The sequence below is a fragment of the Daphnia magna genome, linkage group LG1 (genome assembly GCF_020631705.1).
Source record: "Daphnia magna isolate NIES linkage group LG1, ASM2063170v1.1, whole genome shotgun sequence".
Taxonomy (NCBI): domain Eukaryota; kingdom Metazoa; phylum Arthropoda; class Branchiopoda; order Diplostraca; family Daphniidae; genus Daphnia; species Daphnia magna.
Window position 1 is genome coordinate 16,477,703 of NC_059182.1, and position 19,690 is coordinate 16,497,392.

At 34.9% G+C, this 19,690-nt stretch overlaps 2 protein-coding genes and 1 long non-coding RNA gene across 12 annotated transcripts; 2 read left to right on the plus strand and 1 right to left on the minus strand.

Moving 5' to 3' along the window:
* Positions 1-162: 162 nt before the first annotated feature.
* On the plus strand, positions 163-3,499 carry LOC116923177 (exocyst complex component 7). 2 transcript variants are annotated; one of them, XM_032929657.2, is made up of 14 exons: positions 163-321; positions 533-698; positions 772-965; positions 1,035-1,152; positions 1,221-1,318; positions 1,378-1,518; positions 1,592-1,754; positions 1,812-1,999; positions 2,058-2,237; positions 2,296-2,539; positions 2,598-2,743; positions 2,839-2,909; positions 2,985-3,096; positions 3,172-3,499. In XM_032929657.2, the coding sequence occupies exons 1-14, from the start codon at positions 292-294 to the stop codon at positions 3,406-3,408; spliced, it is 2,088 nt and encodes a 695-aa protein (XP_032785548.2). In that variant the 5' UTR covers positions 163-291; the 3' UTR covers positions 3,409-3,499. The 2 variants fall into 2 exon arrangements, with proteins under 2 accessions (XP_032785548.2, XP_045024160.1); XM_045168225.1 differs by having other exon boundaries at positions 259-374.
* Positions 3,427-10,469, minus strand: LOC116923132. Of its 8 annotated transcripts, none has more exons than XM_032929643.2 (9): positions 10,330-10,469; positions 8,722-8,937; positions 8,168-8,595; positions 7,631-8,102; positions 7,432-7,566; positions 7,276-7,344; positions 7,164-7,220; positions 4,013-7,101; positions 3,427-3,935 (listed from the first exon to the last, which is right to left on the minus strand). In XM_032929643.2, exons 2-9 carry the CDS (start codon positions 8,921-8,923, stop codon positions 3,888-3,890), a joined length of 4,500 nt encoding a protein of 1,499 aa, XP_032785534.2. In that variant the 5' UTR covers positions 8,924-8,937; positions 10,330-10,469; the 3' UTR covers positions 3,427-3,887. The 8 variants fall into 8 exon arrangements, with proteins under 8 accessions (XP_032785534.2, XP_032785494.2, XP_032785523.2 ...); XM_032929603.2 differs by having other exon boundaries at positions 7,273-7,344; XM_032929632.2 differs by lacking the exon at positions 10,330-10,469 and adding an exon at positions 9,708-9,845 and having other exon boundaries at positions 7,273-7,344.
* LOC116923186 lies at positions 8,819-16,859 on the plus strand. Of its 2 annotated transcripts, XR_006642632.1 has the most exons (5): positions 8,819-8,966; positions 9,345-9,498; positions 9,743-11,497; positions 12,746-16,590; positions 16,676-16,859. It is a non-coding gene; the product is annotated as an uncharacterized LOC116923186 (long non-coding RNA). The 2 variants fall into 2 exon arrangements; XR_004394419.2 differs by having other exon boundaries at positions 12,746-16,859.
* Positions 16,860-19,690: the final 2,831 nt, after the last annotated feature.

The following is a 19,690-nucleotide window of genomic DNA, read 5'->3' on the forward strand; positions in this document are numbered from 1 at the left end:
GAGAGAACCAATAACTTAATCAAAATCAGCGGTCACTTTTGATTATACTGTGTAATTTTTTTTCTCCAAGGCTATCGGGAACTTTGTGAACACCGGGAGCCGTTGAGTACCGTAGAACTGTACATTAAACGGGCATCTTCGAGGACTTAGACTTCATTTTCAACGAATTCGTACACACACTGTCCTCCATTGCTGCTTGAGGGCAAGACAATACGTAAAGAAATGAATTTGAAAAATAGCATAATCTCACCGTTAGATGGCCGTTAATGTAAACTTGACAGCAAGACAAAAATGACAGATTTCAATCACAAACACGAAAAGGTGATTTCTTTTCCATGTGATTATTATATTTATGAAGACACTTTAGAAATTCTGTAAGTTTAAGATACCCTTATAAGGTTTAGTTCCACTTACAATCACGGAATTACGTTAGCTTTCGTAGTACCGACTCATTGTCACTGTTCTGACTTGCGTCAACTTCAATTGCTGCACCACAATGTATTCAAAAATGTATTGTGATATGTTGTTGTAGGTACTGTCAGGATTAGGCTTTCTACAAGATGCTGCTTCAAGAAGTTCACAGCTAACAAGTGGAATGGTCAACATTTTGACATCATTTGAAGAACGGTTGGCAAGGCTTGAAAAAACCATTTTGCCTGTATATCATGAAACAAAAAATTTGCAGCAAAAGCAAGAAAGTAAATTATACATCCTTATTTACTGCTGCAGTTCAGTGTGAATTCTAGTTTGATGACCAATGTTTTATTTTAGACATTGACAAAACCTTAGCTTCTTTGGATCATGTGATTGGTTACTATAGTGTCAGCAAGGAAGTTGAGCCTGTCATTAAAGAAAGCCCTTCAAGCCAAGGTCTGGATGTTTTTCTCCACTCTCTTGGTAGGCTCCAAGAAGCTATGCATTTCTTTGAAAAGAATAATCCTCAGAGTGTGGAGTTGGAAAATGTTGTAAGTATCTTTTTAGGTACAAACATAACTTAAAAAATAAGTAAATATTTTTTTTTTTTTTTTTGCTAGATGAGCTTGTTTGAAACAGGGAAAGATAACATAATTAGTGAGTTTAAAGAACATCTGGCTAAACACAGTCACATAGTTCCACCCATAACAGTACTGGAAGCTCTTGCAACTGATGAGGGTAAATTCAATTGGTCTAAAATGTGTCTGAAATTTTTTTGATTAAATTCCGCTTACTTGTGTTTTCAGAAGAGATAAACGTGAATAATTTCTCTGCAGACATTAAAGATAATCTGATGCGGATAGCTGACTGGCTAATAACCCACAATGAAGATGATTTCATGAATGTATGTATACATTAAAGCTGCTGTGTAAATCAATTGTGTTTCTAAATGTTCTATCACAGGTTTACGCTCGATTCCGAGCAAATACAGTCCAAAAAACTCTTCTTGGTCTACGCGATCACCTGAGGAGTTCATCTGTTGGGGCTGTGAGTCACCAAGGCGTCAGTCCAATTGCTCCGATGTCCGGGACGTCTACGTTGCTGGTTAACTGATTGTTTTTGCTTTCGAATGCCAGTTTTATTCAGCGGTACTCCATTACATTTAAACTTTCTGTAGGCAAAATCAGGTGTCAAATCCAGCTATGACACCCCAAGTCGTAAGACATCTAAGAAACTTCAGCAAATGCTTGAGCGTAAAGCGAATCAGATGCTATTGAAAGCCTCTCAGACCTTAGAAAGTTCAACCGGACTAGCTTTGGGCTCAAGAAGATCTGCCGCAGGTAGGAAGAGAAAATCACCATTCCTGTTTTCTTTGCCCTAAAAATGTCTGTGTACAGACATTATAAAGGAAGACGCTGTCGAAGAACAGGAAATTGAATCTTTTTTCACGGAATTTACGGCCCTCTTGCGACTTTTACAAAGTGAACTTCGTCTCATGCTGGGCATTATACCTTTACCGCACCAAAAAGCAGTTCTTTCGATCATCCTCAGAGACGCACTAGAAATGATTTGCCATGATGCCGAGGTTTTACAAATTCTGAGTTAAATTTTAACGATTTTTTAAACTTGATGTGCATTTTAAGAGTTTAAGTGCTCGAGCTCGGAGAAGTGTTGCTCGGCTAGAGTTTGGCCCAGTTTTACTACTTTTTCCAGCTTTACGCCACTTGGTGTGCTTAAAGGGTGACTGTGATAAATTGCTTGAAGGATGCGATTCTTCAGTGCGAACTCGTTTTTACGCAATGGTTAACAATCTTCACACAACGGTATAAATACTTACAAATATGCTTTATCTGTTTTTCTCATCATGATATGATTATTCAGTGTGGCAAGGCGCTTGAAGATTTCGCAGAGTCGGTCCGTTCCGAATCTGCAGCTCCATTGCCCAGGGACGGCACGGTCTATGAAATGACAAGCAATGTTGTCCTTTTTCTCGGACAACTGACCGACCTGTCTGACACCGTTGGTCCGCTCCTTGCCCAGGACCAAAGTTATTCCAACGCATTGGTGCACACTCAGCCTTGGCCGAAACCGCAAAGAAACAGAGCTTTGCTAGGGCTCTACATCAGTAATATGACGTGAATTTTATGCAACCAGACTAATATATCGTCTTCTCTTTTTTAAAGAAAAAGTTTTGGTCCAACTTAATTTGACCTTGGTAACCAAAAGTGATGCCTATAGCGATTCGTCACTGCGCTACATTTTCCGTTTAAATAACAGCCACTATCTGTTGGGTGCTCTCCAACGCAGTGGACTTTTAGACCTCTTGAAGGTAACATCTAGCGTTTATTTGTGATCATTGATAGATGAAGGATCAACTTAATTCGAAGCGTTATCTCGTTAAAAATTTTATAAATTAAACAATAGGTCGTGGAACCAGAATGCGAATCTATTTACCGAGAAATGATTAACGAACAGAAGAGACTCTACTCTCAAAGGTGAGTAACATTCACTAGTATCTAGTATCTCACTGTAGAATATCTTCTATGTAAGTCTTTTCTATAAACTCCTAGTTGGAACAAAGTGTTGGCCCCCATCTGGAATTCGGAAGATGTTCCTGCTTCTGTACTTCTTTCAGGCAGATTGCGTGAAAAGGATAAAGCTTTAATAAAAGAGAAGTTCTCGGTAGGTAACCAAATTGAGCATAGTTTTTACATTTTGATTCACTACTTTATATCATAATTCGACAAAAAAACTTAGACTCTCAACAAGGAGTTCGAAGAATTGTCCAGAGAGCAGCGAGGTTATTCAGTGCCAGATGTAGAACTTCGTGAAAGTCTGAAACGTGATAACAAAGAGTACATTCTGCCGAAGTATCAGGCCTTCTATGACAAGTACAGCAACGCCCAGTTCAGCAAACATAGTGAAAAATACATCAAGTACTCACCGGCCCAAATTTCATCAGTAATTGATACGTTCTTTGACGTAGCTGCATGAATTGGAAAAGCATCCTGATTAACAAGAAAACCATTTTGATTGTATTTTCAACACCAATTTAAATTTATTAAAAATTGAATTTCAATAGCGACAAGTCTGAATTTAAAAAAAAAACAATAGAGATAATTCAATCAGCAAAGACAAATGGCATGTACACTTATACAGGCGCATTACATTTAATGGACAAACATGACTCCGATACAACGTCAAGCTTTTCAAGTATAGAGAGCAGGATAGACATATGCGACAACACGTAAAATGGCTCTCCTTATTTTCTGCGTAATACTAGCGACAACTCCGTCTTAGAAAGATAGCACCGCTACAGATGAAACTGAGCCATTCAAGACGTTTGAATACGCAGAAACGCGATTCCGGAAACAGATAGGACACAACATTGTAGTCATCAGGGAATCAAATTCAAGGTTGTCACTACAGTCAATGCGATGCGTATATCGGGTCTAATTAACCTTCGGTTTTTATCAAACCTGTTTTGAGCACGTCTTCCCATGTTCATCCCAATGCGCCACCTGTAAACGAAGTTTAAAGGTTTATTCATCAAGTGCTTTGAATTAAATTTTAACGATTACTACTGCTTTGATAGTACCTGGCAGTCACGGGAACAGTAAAATGTAGTTTGGCACCCACTGCACTTTTGTTGGGCTTCTTGACCACACTTAAGACAGGTATAAACTTGGTGTTGTGGCACTTCTCGTGAAGGCCGACGACTGATAGGTTGCCTAGAAACCTCCGATGATTGGCCAGCAAAATGTCTTTGAGTTTGGGCATTAACTGGTGGCGAAGACATGGGTATCTGGCGCTGTTTTTGTATCATTTGGTGTCCGCCTGACAAAGAATGAGACTGCGACTGCGACACTTGCTGCTGCTGTATTCCAGCGATGTGATTTGATCCTGGCTGCTGGTTAGGCAGCTGTTGTGAAGCAGAATGCTGCCTCACACGCTGTTGCTGAACAGGTATCTGTCCCTGTAGATGTGACCCCAGTAAGGACATGTTTTGGCGGGACAAATTGTCTCCTGCACCAGTCCCAATCAAACAATGCTGAAGTTGTTGCGATTGACTCATTTGTTGCAAACCATTGTGGCTGGTGTACTGGTGTTGCAGCGTCGCCTGTTGCTGTCGATAAGACCCTGCTTGATAGCTGACAGGGACTTGCATTCGATTTGACTGCAGAGTTTGTACGTATGCTTGGTGAGCTGCTTGTTGTTGTGGCCAAGCAGACTGTGGTGGCGGAACTGTTTGCTGTACCGCTGGCATCCGATGTCTACCTGTGTATTGTGCGTTCATTAATGGGGTAACAACGGAAGTATTTTGCACTACTGTGGACGGATAGGCAAGTCCGTTACTTTCGGAGTTACTAGTCCAACCTTGACGTGGCATGGTAGAATGTCCTTCTGTCATCAAGGCGTTAGGGCTATTATGGGCAAACGTAGGTGTCTGATGATGAACTTGACGAACGTGGTTTGTGAGCATTGTGCTGAGCGCACCGATGGGGGAATGACCATCTTGCATAACTCTGGTAGCTTGGCTCCGCTCTACTGGTGAATGTTCGGTGGAACTTTGAGCGGAAATTTGCAGATGGCTTGCCAAAGTTGGGGATCGGAATGCTTCGGGAGTGGCTAAGTGGATCGTAAAAGTCGGCATTGATGATTTTCCCGATGAAGGAGAAAATTCCACGCGCGAAGGAAGTATGCAGGCTTGATCTTTAAACTTTATCCCGATCTCAATTGCGCATCGTAGGTTGTTCTCTAGCATTTGCTTCATGTACGTGGAATCTACGGCCGGCATACCATACCAATTGGCTTTTTGGGCTTGCAGAACGATCCAATCAAACAGTGAGGCGGCCGTAGTATTCTTCTTAATCATAAGCCGATAGAACGGTATGAAGTAGTCCTTCATATATTCAGCGCCCTGTCGCAATAAGGGGTTATCACGACTGAGGCTGGTAATATCCTTCGAACAGGCGTAATTACATTTCCAGTGGGTAAATTGACGACAAGCGTTCACAATTTCTTGATTAAGGATTGTTTCATCATCCGAGTTTGCCTTTGGACTATTGGGATTTATAAACTGGGAATAGAAAGGATAGGCGTCACTCAACCATTTCAATGAGATTGCCAGAGGTAACACCGCAAACGAAGCGGTAGTTATATTTTGGCTTGTAGAAGCTTGCATAGATTCAGAGCTACTCAAACTATCTGCCATTCGAATGGCTACAGGATTGTTAGATGGTGCGGACTGAGTGATGGAGGGCGATCCCAGGGCCGGCGTTGTTGTGCTAGATAGGGTAGGGCTAAAGTCAACGACGGATGTATTCTGTATCCTCAAACAGATCGGTTGAGTCTGAGGTGGCAATGCTTCGCATTCCATTTCATCATGTGATGGCAGTTCCGGGGACACAGCTACTGTTTCAATAACTAATGTTGCGGCTTCTTCTGTTGGCAAAATCGACAGTGATTCGGCAACCGTCACTGGCGGTACAGTACTAGGCAGGCGTTGCACAATTGGACGAGAAGGCGATGGCTCCTGATTAGACGAATCAACGTTCACTGATGTCGGGTTCTCCGGCAGTGGGGAGATCATAATTTCTGATTCAGTTTTTTCTGCATGAATTTCGATTGCAAGTAAAATATTCAGATTAGGGATCATTTCCTCAAATGCCATGGCGTCTTTAATGGCTGTAATCTCCTGTCTTTTCACTTCATTTTGTTTAAGTTTTTTACAGAATTCTAGTTTGATTATTTCCTCCTCAATGTCAACTGCCCGTAGACATCTTCTCTTTCCTTCATCTGCCAGGTTCTCTAGTTTCAGCTTGGCTTTTTCGATTTCCGAGGTAACTTTGTTGAGATCATCGTTTAGCTCTTGGCACATTTGACGAGTTTCTTCCAAAACTTTTACGAGCGACTCGAGTTCTTCATTTTTCTGTCGAAAAATATGTTCAGCTTTTTGATAGGCTGTTTCCGTCTGTTTATGCACAGTAGACTTGTTGGCAACTTCTTCCGTCAGATCGGCGACACGTTTTTCATTTTCGGTGATATCGAGCAACGGATTTGACTCAACAAGCTTGGTGTCGCCTTGATCCAGCTGTTGGCGAATTAACTGCACTTGTAATTCTCTTAGCTTGATCTCTGTTTGGAGCACCATATGGTGAGTTTTTTTCTTTTCCGCCGCCAGCCGATTGCGTTCTTCGCGTGCAATATTCACCTCGTCTGTTAATGCTTTGACCGTAAGGACATTAGCAGATATACCTATATTTTTCATGCCTGATTCTTGTTCCAGTTTCTGTGACTTGGACACAAGTAAGCGGAGCTCTTTATTCAAGGTTCGACGTTCAGAAAAAATTCCTGAAAGAGCGGCTTGGATTTGCAATTTCTCTTGTAGGATTTCCCATTCTCGCTGGTTAAGCTGCTCAACTGGGACATCAATTGACATGCAGCACACTTTATCTACTGAAGCCACGATCTTTGTTCCAGTTTTTTCATCAAAATGGTCCCGAACCATTGACATAGGGGCACTTGAAACTGTTTTAAGACTAGCCGATGAAGACAAACCAGCCGTTTTTGCCACACAAACAGCTGTTTCATCCTGTTCGGCTTCTACATGTGATGGTGGCACAACGCTCTTTTCTAGACACTCAAGGGGTAATGTGTCAGATTGGTCCTCCATGCTGTCCATTTCTAAAATAAAGCAATTTCGGTAGCTGGACACATTTAAACGCAAGAAATTAGAATGTATGTACCAGGTTTGTCGGCTTCCATATGGGCAGACTTTTCCACTTCATCAATTTGTGAACATTCTGAAAAGAACGAAAAAGATAAATACATATAGTGACTCAAGAGATGTCTAACTACCTGGATAGTTGTTTGAAGTATCCAATGGCGTAGTATTGTCAGTTCCTATGGAATTCTTTTCGATCACGACTGGAATAAAAGAAACGGACAAGACGTCTTAAAAAAGAAATAGATGAAAAAGAAGAAAAAAAAAACAAAAAAAACACGAACGAATACCATTTTCCTCGTCCACAGGGTCTGCACGAGCAATACTGCCAATAGTGTTTGCTAATGGACCATTGAGATTGACAACTGGGAAAGGATCTTCTTTTTCGGCATCATCCCTCAATACTGCAGATGTATCATGTAGTACTACGATAATGACAGTAGCTTAAAAAAAAAAACAAACAACATTTTCCCAATTATAGTCAATTACCTTCATCTTGAATTTGCTTTTCGTATTCCAAACGATCCTGTTCACAAATTTCATCGGAGGGGTTAACGCTCTGTGAGCACTGCACTTGGAATTCCATTTCGTCCTCTGTTGTTGAGTTCGATGGAAGACCAGTGTTCTCGGCCGCCGAGCTTGCCTTATCGGGTGACACCAGATTAACAAATTCTACTGGCTCTGTGTTATCGACAGAACTGTTAATGCTTTGCCTATCGATTTCAATATCAAGAGCAACTGTTGCGGCAGAATCGCTACGAGGAACATCAAAGTTATTTTCCTCTTGAACAAGTGCACCAGTCTGGTCATCCGGGTCTTCTAATACCTCTTCATCTGTGACTACCTCATTCGACGACGTAGGCTTAGGGCTAGTGATTGAAACTTCTTCAATGTTGTCAATCTGTTGACTAATTAACACAACAGGTTCTCCGGTATCATTGGTGATTTCCCTAGAACAAAACTGCACCCAAAATAAAAAGTATACATCAATTGTAAAAGCCACGACATGTATACAAAGATGCTTACTTGCTCCCTGTTTCCTGAAATGGAATTTTTAGAAGCGCATTTGCTACTGTCTTTCGAATTTTCTTTAGATTTCTTCTTCTTCCTTTCGTGCTTTTTAACTCTCTTTTGGGAATGCGCGTTTTGGAGTTCAGATGAAGATAAACCACTTCCACCCGTTTCAAAGCGATGTTCTGGCTTTGTAGACTTCAATTTTTCTTTTTCCACCTTTTTCTTTAGTTTCCCTTTTTCCTTGTCATTTTCTGACATTTTGGATTTTTGATCTTGTATTGCCTTTTTCTCCGCTTGATGATGTTTCGATTTTTTCTTTTGAAATTCAGATTCAACGCTTTCATCTCTTCTAAGTTTTTTGGGTGTTTCATAGACAGTATCAGCTTCTGTAAATGCATCTTCTAGAGATGCTTTTCTTTTCAGACAAGTTGGTACACCACCTGGAATTAATAAAAATTTGTAAACTTGGATCACATTATAAAAATAACAATAAAACAATTGAGTTTCAGTTCAAAACCATACATTAAAAATTAGCATCCAAAGATGACTACCAATAAAGGTCTTACCTGAAAGATTGATTTTTAAATTGAGCGAGGTTGAACTGTGATCTCTAGGATCAGGGGATTTTTTGACAATTTGATATCTCTGCATTGCATCTCTGTCTCTATTAGTTGTGTAATCTGGTAATGTGTTCTTTGAACATTTTTCAATTTTCTTCAAAATAACAACTGGTTCTGAATTTAACTGGTGCAATGCCGCTTTCAGCATAGTAGAATGGTACCCTACAAAAGCAAGAAACATTCAGATTGCTGTGAGTACACATTAATGCATTGAGCTCTAAGAACAGATATTAATGTATAGGAATAACTATCAATGTTTTGGATCTGATGACATTTTTAAGACAAGAAAGTACACACCCTCTCACAGGCATAATGTGGTATATTAGCAAATATCTGACTTTGGTTATAGGTAAATTTTCCAGCTATAGTTTATTACACCCACTGTTTTTTAGGAAGAAAATGGAACCAAAAAATGCAATCTAACAGCCATACACTTGAGAAACAATAAGCCTTATCTATGAAGTCCGCAATTGTTTAAAATATAGCCTCACTTTTAGTTTAAAACAAGTCACAACCAATACCACCTTCTCACACACATTACAAGTAATATTACGCATTTATCTTATCAGTTGCGGTGTATACCGGAGAGGGATATTTAAACGTTCAAACCGCTTAGAGCTGTATCAAAGAGAAGGCCATTTCTCACAGGAAGGACGATATTGGCTTAAACGCTTCACACTTCAATAGAAGAATTTACCTCAAAACTCATGGAGATCTAAATAAGTAAGTTGTTTGAGTTCTTCTGGTAAATAATAAAACGGTGTGGGGAAAAAAGAGAAACGAAATGGGTTGAGTTCAACAAGATTCGTAACAACATATGCAATGCAAGTGAAGGTAGCTTTTTGCAGACATGTTTTATTTTAGTAATTGTGAGGATAAGTAGCGACATCTTGCATTGAACAATTTTACTTGAACTGCTTGTTTTTGCTTACCATGGTGATAACAAAAATCTGAATTTTTCGTATAGTTCGACGATGGAATCTGGATTGTTTGATTAGGAAAACTATTTGCCCGTTAAAGATTGGCTAAACTAAGAAACTGAAAACGAGCCAAAATTAGGAAAAAGAAGAGTTGAAGTTCCGAGGCGCAAGGACAAACGCAAACTGTGAATGCACTTGTAAGGGAAGTACTCCTTCACGTATTCTTTTTGCTCTACTGGAAAATCAATTAGCTACGGAAACGAAAATTTTGCTGAACGCCGAGCATTTCCGTTCTTCAAGACTACGAGGAGCAAACGTAGCACAACTGATGGCAATCAGTAAACTGAATCATAGGGAAAGGTGTTCCGAAATTTTCCCATCTGATGAAATTCAATTGTACGCAGTGAGAGGAACTGTTGAATAATTAAGTTTGAGCTACTCTATCGATCTCAAATGGTACGAAACGAAATAATAACATTGTCGCCAAGGGAGGGGCGACACTGGAATGAAAAAGGAAGCAATGAAATGCGCATTATATTTTGCGTCTTTTGTCAGGTGTACTGTACACGTTGTCTTGTGTAGTGTTCAGTCTGAATCGGAAATAAGAAATCCAAATCTACAAAACTCCACTTACGATATTTTAGATGACGTTGGGTGGTTAGCCAATCCAAACACAATCTTTAGCCGTGGCACCTGGTAACATTCTCGTTAAAGAACTATTGTAATTCTACGGAGAAGCTCGAAGATCTTTTCAAATGTTGACGAATTGCATGTTACTAAATTAATTGATCGGTCTTGAGTTATTCGAACTATAGCCGGTTTTCCAGAGAAGGCACTGATATAATGCCACTCACACATACACATGCCTTTTGTTTCCAGCCGGATGATGGTTGCCAGTTGATTGGTAAACTGGTTTGACTGTCACTAACTTACTGCTGCTGATTTCCACAACGCTCGGGTAGGGACTGTGACTATAAAGAGATTCAGGAGTGTACAAACAGGTGTAACTTGAATATGCAGCCGATTTCACTATAAAAGTGAAACTCTCTAGTGCACGCCCTTTCCTTCACTCATTTCGCGTATCGAAATGCTACTCCATGTTTGTTTATTCGTATGTTATTCACAGAATCAACCATAGTTGCCCTGTCAAGTAAAGAAGTGACACGTCAGCTACTTTGTATCGAGCAATCGCATGGCCAAAAGGAGCAATAAAGCACCACTTTCAACTGAGCATTACATGCGATGAGTATACCATGTTCTGATGATTTTGTTAACTCAACATAAAAATTGTAGACCGACATTCTTTACTCGATAGTTGAAAAATAAAAGGGCAGTTCAGCCATATACAATACGATTTTGCTAATTGTTACTGGTAATTTCTTTTTATTTTACATAATATTTTAATTATAGAGGATTAACGTTAAAAATGAATGCTACAATTTACGATGTCCATTCTTGGCCCGAAATGCAAGGTGTCATTAACGTGGGCAAAAATAAAATAATAAAAAACAGGAAGCCTGTGTAAAGTTATAAGAACCCTATACAAAATAAGATCTCTTTGAATAAATTTATTATTATGAAAACATTATTAGAAATGTAAAATTTATTATAAAATCAGAAAAAATAATTCAGTCTGTCGTCTAGTAATTATATATTTTCAAATAATTTCTTTGAAAAGAATTTTATACATTTCCAAAAGTTTTTTGTTTGCATAGTTTTTATATTGACAAAGGCAGTGATTTTCAGTTGGGTGTATGGCGGCGTGTGGAAGGCGTTCTGCAATGATGTTTCCTTTGACAGTGGTAGGAATTTTTTTATGATTTCTTCTCTCCTAAACAAGATATTACAAAAAAAAATGTTTCTGCACTTGATTTTCATGTTTTGTTTGTCCACCATGTAAAATCAGCAGAAATGTCGGAATGCAGGGTATTTGTTTAGGAAATTGGATTGCATTTATTAATAAGTTTATTGTATTTGAATAAGCTTCTTTGAGAAAAAAGGTTTTAATAACCATTTAAATAATTAAAACTTATATCCCATGATGTAAATTCGTTGAAACGAGCAGACGAAATTGACGCAATTTAGTCACCCATACCCATATAACAAAACACGTAAGTCGATCGCTCACAGCAGCGCACCTAGCGACCGGTTTTTTCTCCCACTGTGTGTTAATTGAACACTTCATATTTTATGACATATTTCTACATCTTTGATTCTACTTGTCCATATTGGTTCATCTTCGGATTAGCAATATTTATTTTTATAGTAAAAAAAAAAACAAAAAAAGACAAAAAAAAATAGTTGGGAAAGTTTATAGAGCAGTAAAACATCCAGTGTTGCGCGTTCTCCACAAATGCGAAAATCTCATTTGTGTCCAATTTTGGTCTGTTGTGGCTGCATCCTCTTATGGAGAACAAACTCCTTCGCGTTAAAAAAATAAGTTTTAGTAACTGTAATTTAGATTCCCCCCTTTAATTTATTTCAGTGGGTACACTATTCATTTCTCCATTTCCTAAATTCTTTTATAGCCCTAATTCTATCTAGTTTATTTTTATTTAATTATTGTTTGTGAGTGGCTGTATTTTGCTTGTGACTCGTTCCTTTGTAGCAGACGAATTTCTTGCAGAAAACAAAATTTTTCTGCTAGAAGAGACGAGCCACTTAAAAAAAATAATTAAATAAAAATAAACTAGATAGAATTGGGGCTAGAAAAAAATTTAGGAAATGAAGAAATGAATAACGTACCCACTGTAACAAAGAAAAGAGGGAAAATCTAACTTATGGTTACTAAAACTTATTTTTTAACGTGAAGGAGTTGCCGAGTTGGTTCTCCGTAAGACACTGCAGCCACAACAGACCAACTTGGACACAAATAAGATTTTCGCCTTTGTGGAGAACGCGCATCCTTGGATGTTTTACTGCTCTATTGGGATATTTTGGTCAATACTCAACTCCAATAAAAACTAAAATATTTTTAAATGAAGTTCGAAGTCGTAACATAATGTTTTCTTATGACTTGACTCTTGATATCTATCCTTTCATTTTTTCAGGTTTCCTCTGAGGTGAATTTCACCAAATTAATTTTTACCAACACTTTTTGCCTTTATAATATAATGAAATGAGATCAAATGATCAAGTTTCACTGTATTATACACTGGTAATAGCGTTGGTGAAATTTCAACAAATGCCCTTCGAGATCCAACTTCAACAAAATAGCAAAAATTAGTTGAACTTTCAATCAGAAGAACTTTATCTTCAATAAGCTAAAGCTTTTAACTGAATTCGTAGAATAAATCCTCAAAATTTATACGTAAAAAGCATGTGATCATTCAGGATTATTAAATTATTGTGAAAATTTTGTTAGAGTAATTTACATCTGGATTTCTACCTGAAAACAAAGCTTAAAGGCAGACTCTAACCTTTTAAGAATTTATTGCTTGAATTCTGGAAATGGGTTACAAACAATGAAATAAAATCGCTAAATTTTCAAATAATTCTGTAGTCAAGAAATTAATTTTTCAAAAAAATTCAAGTAAATCTTAATATTCGGTTAAATATTAAAGTCTCTGTTTGGTAAATTAATTTTGTTTCCATTAGAGTCAACTCAAAAAAATAAAGTAAAAAGGTTTGGTGTTAATTGTTAACTGTTCGTAAATTAAACAAACACTTTTTTGAAAAGTTTTTAAAGTAAAAAAATGTTTGTGGATTCGATTGTTGTTTTAAATTTTTTTTTCTGTGCTTTTGTTTTGCTTTTTGTTGTACAAATTAATATACTAGGTAATTTTTGCATAAATATCTATTTAAAAAATGAAAATTCACAAATTCTTTTCTCGAAAAATATACACCTGAAATCGAAAAACATTCAAACAGAAAAAATTTTTATAGAAATTAGACCAATAGTATAGAAATTCAGAGTTTTATTGGATCAAATGGTACGAAGAATGTATGAATGAATGCACGTAAGTAAGCCGGCGATGTAAAATTTGGCGTTGCATCAGTACAGTAAAATTTTAGAAAGAAAAAAATGTGGGTTATTTTGAAGCGTAAGCGAGTTGAGAAGACCCTATTTATTTATAAAATTAAAAAAAAATAACAATTCTTTGTAAATATCGCTTTTAAAAAATTGAAGCTTAAATTTAATAGTTATAAGCAAGAAACGTGATCAAATAAAAAATTTTCATTTTTCTAAGAAACAAAGCATTTGTAACAATTCGAATAGCTTTTGCCAAATCCGTAGTAAATCAAATTATAAAGATAATTTTCATCAAATGATAAAATATTCGCCATGCTAGTTACGTTCATAGTAACTAATTAATGTCCATCTTTAATTAGATGAAAAAACTTCGACAGTTAAAAAAACTGTTTTGATTTTCAGAAAAAAAATTGCAGAAAAAAAACAATAGAAAAATGTTTAATTAGGCTTTAAATCTTTGAAAGCCTTGATTTTTTGTGTTTTTGATTTGAAGATACCTCTTGCAAATATTTTATGATGAATGGTAGTATTTAAAATTTTAACTGGTTTTTCTGGTTTTTTTATTTCAATTTATCTAAAATTTTCCACGCTTTATAATTTTATAAAACCCATTGAAACTATAGTTTTTAAAATCCCTATTTTGATAGATTTTTTTTAATGAATTAAACGAATAAATTCTTCTTCATTTTAACGGTTTAAATAGATTAAATTCTTTTAAAACTTTGCTAACTGTCTTACGTACTTAATCAGTTAGTTTAATTTCTCGGAAATTCTCTTAATAAATTAATGAGGCAGATTTTCCCAACAATTCATTTCGGTTTAAGTTTGGTAGAGCAGATTTTATTTTGTTTAGTAGAAATAAAAATGTTTTTGCAAGTTTGTCAATTTTTTAAACAAAAATGAATAATCTCCAGAATGTTTTCTTTGAAGAAACTATTTAGAGTAAAATATTAGCAAATGCACAAACATAGTTCAAATACGAATTGAAACTTTTCTCTTTCAACAATACAGAACTTTGAACTAGCAAAAATAATGAAATAAAAAACCGAAATAAAAAAAAACATTTTTTATTTAGGATCTAATTTCAGAAAGAAATTTGTAAGCATTTCCAAAATACAAAACAAAACAAATAATATTTGCTGATGAATAATAATGGTTGATTAAGGATTCCTTGAATACATTCCACTTCCCCCGACAATACCAGGTAAAGGAGAGCGGGGCGATATGGACACTCTTTGTTTTTCTCTCTAATTTTAGATTGGCTCAGCCATTGCATTTTCTTTTTGTCGTATTAAATTTTTGAAATCTATCTCTAACCACGGCCTTTATATTTTTTTTAGTTAGCATACTTTGACCTGTAGGTATATTTGAAAAAAAATTAAGAATTTTGGGGGGCGGGGGCCTAATTAGTAGGACGAATCGGGACAGCAGGGTGAGTGAGACGGGACAATGTCATTTAAGCTCTACCAGATTGTTTAAAATATAAAAAACCCTCTAATATTAGCTTAGTTTAAATGTTTAAGGAAAAATTTTTTTGTGTAAATAAAACTACCAAGTTTTATTCCCACTGGAGGAATCCAAAATTTTTAGGTTAAACTATGCTAAGGGAAAATTTGAAATACTCTCCATTAATATGCTAAAGTAGAAAGGAGTAGGAAATGGTTAGAGCATCGCAACAAGAATTCTTGCTATTAATAGTGGAAACCGCTACCTGTAAAATATTGCTCCACAAAAATAAAAACAAATAAAATATTGCAAAACAATTCTATTCCCGCAAAATGCATCTTTGCTAGAAAAATAAATAACCTTTTCAAAAAGATCTCAATCCTATCCTTTCTAGCGCTTTGTAATAGCAAGAACATTCTGATTTAAAAATTGTAAGAACTAACTAAAAAAGACATATTATCCATAAAAATCATTTTTCAAGTATGATGTAAAAAAATATCTTATGAAAACCGATTTCAAGATAAAATATCCTTCGTGCGATTCGCTTAAAAATTTAAAATTTTCTTATTTGAAGCCAAATTGTATGAACAACTGTAGTAAATTTGTAGAAATTTAAGGTTTACCCATCTTTGGGAATAGATTTTTTTTCATCTAAATGAATAAACAAATAGTTCGTTTTAGTTAGAATGCCGCTAAAACCTTTGGGTTTGAAGAACAGCTTTTACTATTTTAGTATCAGAAATTTGTTTATATTGACATAACAATTTTTAAGTAGTTCTTCAGTTTCTTACTATTTGTAATTTTATTGCAATATTTCATGAGTGAGTTCTAAAAACAGGAACTCAAACCCCTTAAATATAACAGTGCAAATAAAGTTCTAGTATTTTTGTTGGAGAAAAAATCATTTTCAAATAAAATTTCTTATCTAAAACAGAAAATTTTATGGAATTACCTTATATAAAATATGTTTCTAGTGTTTAAACTAAGTGAAGAAGTTTAAAATTCTTGTGATCATTAGACTCGATAAAGCTTCTTTAAATTACACTAAAAGTAATCGTTCAAAATATAGAAAAAAAAAATAAAGTTTATTTTTAATTTGTTTTATCACAGAGTAAATACCGAGTCCAGTCTGAACTCGGAAATTTTATTGCAAATTTTTGGTGTTGGATTCATTTTTTAAATCATACAAATAGCAATACATAAAATGCATAGCTTTTGCAAAATATGTTTTTGACAACAAAAATGTGTATTACAGGATGTTTTCAAGAAATTGTTGTATATTAACTAACGACGTTATGAAACGTTTTGTAATCATTCATAATTTTACTGAATTGTATTGTTGCATGAAAGGATTCATTTTACGTAGTAACAGTTACTATGTTACAAAATTTTACCAAAGAAAATGTATGTGTTGACAGTAAATAATCAATTTGTATTTTCAAAAAATCTTGGAAATGAAGTTTCAGCAATTTTAAGGTAACATTTTAATTGTAACCAAAAAGTGTCATGCCTTTATCACAGAAATACGAATTTCGTCGTAATTTTTTGTCATCTTTTATAGGGTTGTGGTTTTCAAGTCATGGAATTCGCCACGCACAAAATCGCATAGCAGGAAGAACGTGCATATCGTCGCACATAAAAAATAAAAGATTGTTTGTTGTTGTTTATAATGTAGCAGGGGACTGACAAACTTCATAGCCGAGAAATTTTCAATGTGAAAAAAATAAACAAAAAATTTTGACATATTTCTTGTTCAAAGTAAACTTTGGATAGGTAATTTTTTCCGTCATCGCCTAAAATTTTGTTATTTTGAAAATGGAATATTCTATTAAGAAGACGCAAAAGGAGACAAGATATTATATGGATATTTAAATTCATTATTGATATAGCAAATGAACCTAAACGTGAAAATATGTAAGAATCGATAAGACAATTTAAAAAATAAATAAGATTAAATCAAATTATATAGCAAGGATTCGATAAAACACTTCTTTGCCGGCTGTCAATTTTATTCAACGAATAGTATAAAGGGACAAGCGTCTATGTAAATTTGAAACTTTAATTAATTAATTTCAGAAATAAGTAATACATAGATCAGATTTAGTTTTAAACAGACTAAAATTCTACAATTTTATTGAAGTAAATTTAATCACTAAATATTTTGTACTTCAAATACCGCAATTCCCTGAATCTTCACAATATTTCTTAGCGTTTATGTTTAATGTTTAAATCATACAAGTCGTGATACATACTGCATAATTCTTAAACTAAGTAGGACACTACAGAAATCTGATTATTTTAGATTTTTATCTGATAATCTGCTCATTCGGTTTACGAAACGCAACGTTAAGCGCTCATCAATTAGTATTTAAAAATACCGGCTGGTATTATTTTAACACCGGTGTTAAAAAAGATCCCTTCATGTTTATGTGGTAACTGTTTTCAAGTCATAGAATTGCGCCTCACAGAATTTCAGTATTTGCCCTAATTAATTTATTTATTTTAAAAGCGTTATGTGTGAATTGAACTAATATCAGTGTTAAAATATTTTCTTTCGTGGTTATATCGTAACATAACCAACTATGGTTTGAAAAATGATAGTGTTGAAATAGTTGTTTTATGATTATTTGGTAACAGTTTTCAAGTCACAGAATAATCCTCGCAAAATTCGAATATTTTTTATAATTAATTTCTGTATCGTAATTTTTTTTTAAAGGAATAGCAATATCAATTACAAACAAGGGCAGTAATTTATCCGTTTGGGAAATTAAAGTGCCGACATGTGTGTGTATCTCTAAAGGGTTACGGTTTTCTAGCCATGGAATTTGCAACGCACAAAATTTTAGGTATTCAGCCTATAAATGATAAGAGAAGAAAAATACTGTGTAGTTCTGTTCATAATTTAGAAATTTTCTTTTTGAAACACAACGCCATCATTCAGTCTTTTTCTGAAGCATAATGGTGTTGAAATATTTCCTTTTACGATAATGTGGAAACAGTTTTCAAGTCATAGAATTAATCCTCGCAAAATTTGACTATTTTTTATAATTTATTTCTGTATCGTAAAATTGCTTTAAAAGAATAGCAATATCACTTACAAACAAGGGCAGTAATTTTCCGTTTGGGAAATTAAAGTGTCGACATTTGTGTGTATCTTCTATTGGGTTACGGTTTTCAAGACATGGAATTTGCAACGCACAAAATTTTACGTATTCACCCTGTAAGTAATAGGAGAAGAAACAAACTGTGTAGTTCTGTTCATAATCTAGAAATTTTCTTTTTGAAACACAACGCCATTATTTAGTATTTTTTCTTGAGAATAATGGCGTTGAAATATTTCCTTGTATGATAATGTGGAAACAGTTTTCAAGTCATAGAATTAATCCTCGCAAAATTTGAGTTTTTTTCATAATTTATTTCTGTATGGTAAAATTGCTTTAAAAGAATAGCAATATCACTTACAAACAAGGGCAGTAATTTATTCGTTTGGGAAATTAAAGTGTCGACATTTGTCTGTATCTTGTATAGGGTTACGGTTTTCAAGCCATGGAATTTGCAACGTACAAAATTTTACATATTCAGCCTGTACTCTGAAATAATAGAACAGGAAAAATACTGTGCAGTTCTATTCATAATATAGAAAATTTCTTTTTGAAACACGTCATTATTGATTATTTGTCTGAAGAATAATAGTGTTGAAAGATTCCTTTTCATGATTATGTGGTAACAGTTTTCAAGTCATAGAATTAATCCTCGCAAAATTTGGGTGTTTTTGATAATTTATTTCTGTATGGTAAAATTCTTTTAAAAGGATTGCAATTCAAATTACAATCAAGGGAAGTAATTTATTCGTTCGGGAAATTAAAGTGTCGACATTTGTGTGTATCTTCTATAGAGTTACGGTTTTCAATTCATGGAATTTACAACGCACACAATTTTGCATGTTCACCCTATACTCTATCGACAGGTAAAATACCGTACAGTTCTGTTCATAATCTAGTAGGTAATAGACAAGCGTCCCCAAAAATTTAAAACCAAAAGATTATTTTAGTGGCAATAAATGCTCTTTGCAACAAATTTTTCATAAATAATTTTTCTTTTTCCACCAAATAACTATACGATTAGCTTGTCGGAAGCGTAAATTTTGCAGGTTATCTTTGATAACTTAAAAATTCTAAACTTTTGATTATTGGAATGGGCAATTTAGAAGATAAATATAACAAAATTATTTTTGAAAATTTTCAAAAAGAAGAAACAAATCAAATAAATTAAAACTGTGTTGCTTGTAAGGTAACATATCGCAAAATATTACAATATTACTTTTATAAAATATTTCTTATTTTTCAGCTTTAAAAATTAAATGAACCACGAAGAGCTCACTGGGTTAAAATGTATTTTAGAAATTGTACCAAGGTCTGCTTTCATAGCCGACATAGGATAAAGTGTTAAGGAAAGGAAAGGAAAAGGCAACTTATACAACGTAATCTGCGGCTCGCAAGGTCAAACAAAGTGAATAAAAATATTGTAGATATAGTAATGGGGAAATAAGGAAACACAAGTACGAGGATGTCAGAGA

What these genes read in the sequence shown, in the direction of transcription:
- LOC116923132 (XM_032929603.2), bottom strand. Translation starts at nt 8,923, where the DNA reads ATGCTGAAAGCGGCATTGCACCAGTTAAATTCAGAACCAGTTGTTATT. An exon ending in TTCAAACAACTATCCAGGTA is followed by an intron (nt 7,221 to 7,272) that starts GTTAGACATCTC and finishes CGTTCTTTTCAG; the next exon opens with AATGTTCACAAATTGATGAA. An exon ending in TATGGAAGCCGACAAACCTG is followed by an intron (nt 7,102 to 7,163) that starts GTACATACATTC and finishes GCTTTATTTTAG; the next exon opens with AAATGGACAGCATGGAGGAC.
- LOC116923177 (XM_032929657.2), top strand. Translation starts at nt 292, where the DNA reads ATGACAGATTTCAATCACAAACACGAAAAG. An exon ending in TTAACAATCTTCACACAACG is followed by an intron (nt 2,238 to 2,295) that starts GTATAAATACTT and finishes ATGATTATTCAG; the next exon opens with TGTGGCAAGGCGCTTGAAGA. An exon ending in AAGAGACTCTACTCTCAAAG is followed by an intron (nt 2,910 to 2,984) that starts GTGAGTAACATT and finishes ATAAACTCCTAG; the next exon opens with TTGGAACAAAGTGTTGGCCC.